At 41.4% G+C, this 5,933-nt stretch overlaps 1 protein-coding gene across 2 annotated transcripts in view; it reads right to left on the bottom strand.

The window, feature by feature from the left end:
- Window positions 1-4,137: 4,137 nt before the first annotated feature.
- Window positions 4,138-5,933, bottom strand: part of FBXO3 (F-box protein 3) — a 40,255-nt gene continuing 38,459 nt past the window's right edge. Inside the window, exon 11 of one of the 2 annotated variants that reach the window (XM_058305586.2) lies at window positions 4,138-5,782. In XM_058305586.2, coding sequence (XP_058161569.1) covers window positions 5,606-5,782 — 177 coding nt within the window. In that variant the 3' untranslated portion in view covers window positions 4,138-5,605. Of the gene's footprint in view, window positions 5,801-5,933 lie in introns of both variants that reach the window. The other variant, XM_058305585.1, reaches the window with a different exon arrangement.

The following is a 5,933-nucleotide window of genomic DNA, read 5'->3' as shown; positions in this document are numbered from 1 at the left end:
TCTCCAGGCTTCGCGGCTCGGGGCGTCCTTGGGCAGCCGAACGTCACCCGAAGTCACAGACGGAGGCCCCCGATCTCGGCACGCCGCCGCGAGCCCCCAGGGAACGCCCGGGTGACGGGGCCGCGGCGTGGGGGACCCCACCTCCCGTTCTTGTCTGAAAATGCCGTGTGGCCAGGCCTAGATCGAGCCCTTTAGAACCCGGGGAACTGAGTGTTCATGGTGGCCTCCTCCGAGCTGTTGCTGAAAATAAAAACACGGAACTCTGAAGTGTTAGGAAATCCGAAGGACTCCTGATTTTCCCTTGCATGCTTAAAAACATATATTTACACTTTTTCGAGACTTTGCTCGTGCCCTAAGCCCGCCCTGGGCCGGATTTATCCAACCCTGCTGCAGCCTGAGGCTTCTGCTCACAGTTTTGGCAGACCCCAAATATCCATCCTCTCCAGCCCAAAGCGTTGCAACTCCCATTCCTTGTTACTTGTTTGGAACCTAAACAAGACTCTGTTATGGGTTAAAATAATTATGTAGGCTGACCCGGGACCAGAACCACTCTTTAGAACATTATTTTTATGTGAAAAATGTAGTTTGAAGTTTCCTTTTGTTACTTAGAAAGTGTCCCACCTACTGCAGAACTTACTTTGAGAGCGCCGTGGGCATGGGAACAGCAGGCCAAAAGTACAAGTCTCTCTCCAAGAGACTGAACTCTGTTGGAGAGCGGGAGACCCTCAGCAGGCTGAGAAGGTCTTGCTTCTCAGGGCGGCTTATGCTGAGTTGGAAGGGGGAGAACTCATGGGATACAATTCACTCAAGGAAATCATGTGCAGTGCCTTCTACCATGATCCTCTGACAGCTTTGGGATGTCAAAGAATGAGTTTCCTGTTGGTGCCCAAATCTTGGTTTTCCTCTGTACAATTCTCTTAAATTGGAAGGATTTTTACTTCAATATTTGAAGCCTGCTTAAAACAGCTAATTTGTCTATTTCCCTGGATGAGTCTACAGAGCTCTTTCACATGCACTGTCTTATATGCATTCTTGTAACTACTCCCTCCTGGAAGCTCTCTTGGAGGCATCACTCTTCTGGTTCTGCTCCCAGTTCTTGCCCATTCGGTCTTGAGATTCCCTTTCATTATGGTGTTCCGAGAGTTGGCTTAAAGACCACTCCTGCTAGCGCTCCCTGGGAGACAGTAGCGCTACCACTCTGTTTTACCTCTGAGAGAGGTATGCTTGCACATGACTTGTGAATCTCGATCTCCTGGACCTGACCACATTCCAGTCTTCATATTCATATCCTCTGGCTGCAGGACGTCTCCACTTGGATGCCCCAAAGACATTTTTAACTCCATGTGTCCAAACATGAACTCATCTCCAATGATTTTTCCTGCAATTTTTTTTTTCAGAGATGAAGCCAAAAATGTGGGAATCAACTTTACTTCCACTGCCTCTCATCTAATCACTCCTGCCTGGTTTACTGTTTAGATGTTTCATCCCTTCTTCATTCTACTCTACTGCTACTGCCCTAATTTAGGCCTGCAGCATGTGTTCCTTGGATGTAACAATTTTCTCATACCCATGTCCTTCTGCTTCAGATGTTGCTCCCCAAATATCTTCCACATGATTGCTAGAGACCAGCCTTATATCTTACTATGTACTACCTCGCTTTTTACTTTCTACTTACTGCATTTTTCTCATCATTGTCCCTGAAATACATTATGATTGCAGCAGCCATCTTGTAACCATGGAGTGATATTTGAGACTTGTGAGAAGACAGAAGAGCAGAAAAATGGAAGGAATCTGGAACTCGAAGACATCATTTTGCCACCATGTCAGCCCTGAACTAGCTACCTCTAACTTTTCATAAGAGAAGAATAACCCCAAAGGAGTTCAGTGCCTTGTCATCTGGCCCTACTTTGGAGTGTGTGTTCCTGAGTGTGATGGAGTTGTACTAAGATGTGATCTTTGTTCACAAACCTCTCCTGTTACTTTTACCAGACCTCTGGTTGGCGCCTGGGTTTAGTGTATACTCAGGGGACCTGAATCTCTGGACTGTCCTTATGATAGCCAGGCCCTGAGCCTCAACAGACTTGCAACTCCTACCCTCTGGTTTATTGGACTTACCCCAGCCAGCTAATAGGGAGGTGAAGAAGGTCAACCACCACACCAGGGAGCCAAGAGTGCCTACAACTGCAAGCAGGAGAATTGCATCTATCATCCAAGTGGAATCTAAACCTCTCTCGACATAGAGGTAGAGTGGACATAACCATCCCACGGTCCACAGGATGGAGGAATAGAGTATGGATTAGAGTGGACTTACTGATATTCTATTCTGGAACTTTTTTATTTTTTGTTTGTCAGCAGTAATGATTTTTTTTTTAAAGATTTTATTTATTTCTCTCCCTTTCCCCCCTCCACACTGGTTGTCTGTTCTCTGTGTCTATTTGCTGCATCATCTTCTTTGTCCGCTTCTGTTGTTGTCAGCGGCACAGGAATCTGTTTCTTTTTGTTGCATCATCTTGTTGTGTCAGCTCTCCGTGTGGGCGGCACCATTCCTGGGCAGGCTGCACTTTCTTTCTCGCTGGGCGGCTCTCCTTACGGGGCACACTCCTTGCGCGTGGGGCTCCCCTACACTGGGGACACCCCTGCATGGCAGGGCACTCCTTGTGCGCATCAGCACTGTGCATGGGCCAGCTCCACACGGGTCAAGGAGGCCCAGGGTTTGAACCGCAGACCTCCATGTGGTAAACGGACGCCCTAACCACTGGGCCAAGTCTGCCGCCTATTCTGGAACTATTGTGATTAGTAATGGAAGAAAATTTAGCATTGATGTGAAGAAAGTGGCCACAGTAATTGCTGAGGGTAGGGAGAGGGAAGAAGAGATATGATGTGTGGTCATTTTCAGGACTTGTTGTCCTGGGTTGTACTGCAGGGACAGTTGCTGAACATTGTATGTCCTGCCATGGCCCACTGGGTGGACTGAGGGAAAGAGTAAACTATAATGCAAACCATTATCCATGTGGTGCAGCAGTGCTCAAAAATGTATTCACCAAATGCAATGAATGTCCCATGATGATGAAAGAGGTTGTTGATATGGGAGGAGTGGGGTGAGGGGGGTGGAGGGTATATAGGGACCTCATATTTTTTTAATATAACATTTAAAAAAATAAAGACAAAAAAAGTAACCCGTAGACCGTTGAAGCTACTGGTAATTTAGGTCTCTGATCCTGATACATCAAGGTTTAGATATGTGAGTAAAAGATAGTTGTTGTCAAGGGGCCTCAGAGCCAGAAACCCCCCCACTAAATGTAACTTTACTGTTAGACTCATTTTATGTGTTGTTTGCAGGGCAGTTGTATCATGTTAGACAGAAATGTTAAAGACTTAATTTGAAGATTATGGTTTAAGGAGATGTGTAGAGGTGCCAGGTTAACAAAGGTGGACTGTGATCATTAATTTCATGTGTCAACTTGGTTAGGTTATTGTCCTGGTATTTGGTCAACTACTGGCCTGCTTGATACTGTGGAAGTGGGATTTACATCTATAATCACTCAACTGCATCTATTAATACAATCAACAAATGAGCTTGCCCTTAGCAATGTGAGTAGTCTTTTTATGCAATCAACTGGAGGTCTTAAAAGCCAGAACTAAGAGTTTCAGAAATCAGAATTTCTGCTTGACTTTTAGCACTGGCTCCTCCTGGAATTTCCAACCAGCCAACTTCCCTTAGGGAATTTGAGCAAAAGACTTCACCATCCCCTTTACTGCAGTTTTCTAATTTGTGGCCTGCCCTCCAGTGTGGACTTGCCAGTTCCCAAATCACATGAGCCAATTCCATAGAATAAATCTCTTTATACATCCTATTGGTTCTGTTTCTCTGAAGAACCCTGATTCATGTATGAATAAGTATTCTCGCCAATAAAAAAATATCCACAGGAGAGCTTGTTATCAGTCAAACATACCTTAGTATGAACTAAGGTCATTCATCCAGCATACTAATGTAAATGCAAATTTTGATGGGAGGATAAACAAGCTTGAAATATTCTGAGAAGCAAGGAGTGGATAGGGTTATAGGGTAGATAGTAGGTATTACAAGAACTCTGGGAATGAAGAAAGAGGTCACACAGAAAAGAAAGATGCAAAGTATGGCAAGGATCCTTGACAAGCTTTAATTTCCCACATTAACTAGTTTTTTCTTTTTAAATTACTGCTTCATTGGAAAAGTTGTTTTGGTTTTAAATCATTTGGTTGATTAAAAAAAGAGAGAGAGCCATAAGAGAAAGGTCTGGTAGCCTGACAATATTCTGTGATATGAAAAGTCATGTCATAAATTCTATGACATGAAAATAAGTTTTAAGTGACATGAAAACTTACTTAAAATTTATTCCATTTCAGGACATTCAGACATGTGCCAATATGAAAGGGCAAGTTTGTCTTCATGGTTCCTGATGGCAGTGGCTTAACCTGTATGTATTTTCTTGTACTTTTCCTTACAAAAGAACTGTTCTTGGGAAAAATGAAGGTGGAGCACATGACAGGGCATAGTCAAAGCCAGGAAATGATTCTGAATGTCTATGCCATCTCCTTTCTTAAAAGCAAAGGCTTACTAATATCAGTTTATGGAAAATGGTCAATTACACAAAATACAGATTGGAACCAAAATTGTTTTTAAAATGTGAGTTTTTGACACTTGAAGGATTTCATTCCAAACTCTCAACTATATAATTACAAAAAATCCATGTTTCAGGAAAACATACTTAATCTTAACATAAAATTCATGTTACTTATCACAAAGTTAGACAATCAAGTATATAAAGGAGAACAAAACAGAAGCAATATTTACAAATTTAAACTACATGAGACATTGTGAAGAATCTTTTGTTAATAACACACTACATACTTTTACACACTGTATTGCAGAAGTGAAGCATCTGCAAATATAATAAAGGTCATATTGTTGAAGACTTTAAATCCAAGGTCAAAGTCATAGTAATTAAGACTAAATTCAAGGTTGTTGTGACGACGACTTTAAATTCAAGGTCTTAATGATAAAGACTTTAAATTCAATGACAGATTGTCTAAGAAAGGACAGACTACTAGCATTCAAGTTATTTAGTCACTTAGTTCCCTGTGAGTACAAAATATATAGGAATCACTAAATGGATAAGCTTAATTACAAATTTTGCTCATTTCTAAATAATTCACAACTGCAGGAAATCTTTCACAGAATTATTCAGTCACATAGTTCCTCTCTCTCCTTGTAAGGTATTCCTGCTACATTTTAAATCCTTATTCAAAACAATTCCCTCCATTTTTATATTTCTATAAGTATAAAATATTTTAAAACAAAGAAATGTCTGTTCCTTAGCTAGAGAACTATTCCAATGACTTCTGGAAGAGAAAAAAGTTCCCATTTCCTTCTCTACCTCAAAAACACAAAGCAAACCAAAATAATCCAATTCCTAATGTAATGTCGTATAGAATCCAGGGCCTGGAACAAAATTTCATGCTAGTTTTCCTGCTATATGCTAAGAACAATTTAGTTATTTACATTATTGAGAGCTCTATTTTACAGACTGGATTCACCCCAGTGCTTCTGTCAGCAGAAGCCTTGCTAAAAAAGGCGTGAGCAGCGACGTCTGCGAATGGGAACGTCAAAGACTCTCCTCCGTCTCTCCTCCTCCTCATCTTCATCTGATTCGTCCATATCTGCTGAATCATCATCATCATCCTCTTCTTCCTCCTCCTCTTCTTCCTCTTCCATCTCTTCATATTCATCAGGACCCATTTCCTTGAAAGAGAAAATAACCTTTTGATTTAAAAAAAAAAAACTTCCATTTGTTTTTTATACTTATTTAATCCAAATTCTCAATTATCTAAGATCCAAACTACCATGTCAAATATGAATGTTCATGGATTTTAACTGTGTTTTCATAATGCAC

Source organism: Dasypus novemcinctus, chromosome 10 (genome assembly GCF_030445035.2).
Source record: "Dasypus novemcinctus isolate mDasNov1 chromosome 10, mDasNov1.1.hap2, whole genome shotgun sequence".
Classification (NCBI taxonomy): Eukaryota; Metazoa; Chordata; class Mammalia; order Cingulata; family Dasypodidae; genus Dasypus; species Dasypus novemcinctus.
This window is presented reverse-complemented; position numbering and strand designations above follow the sequence as displayed.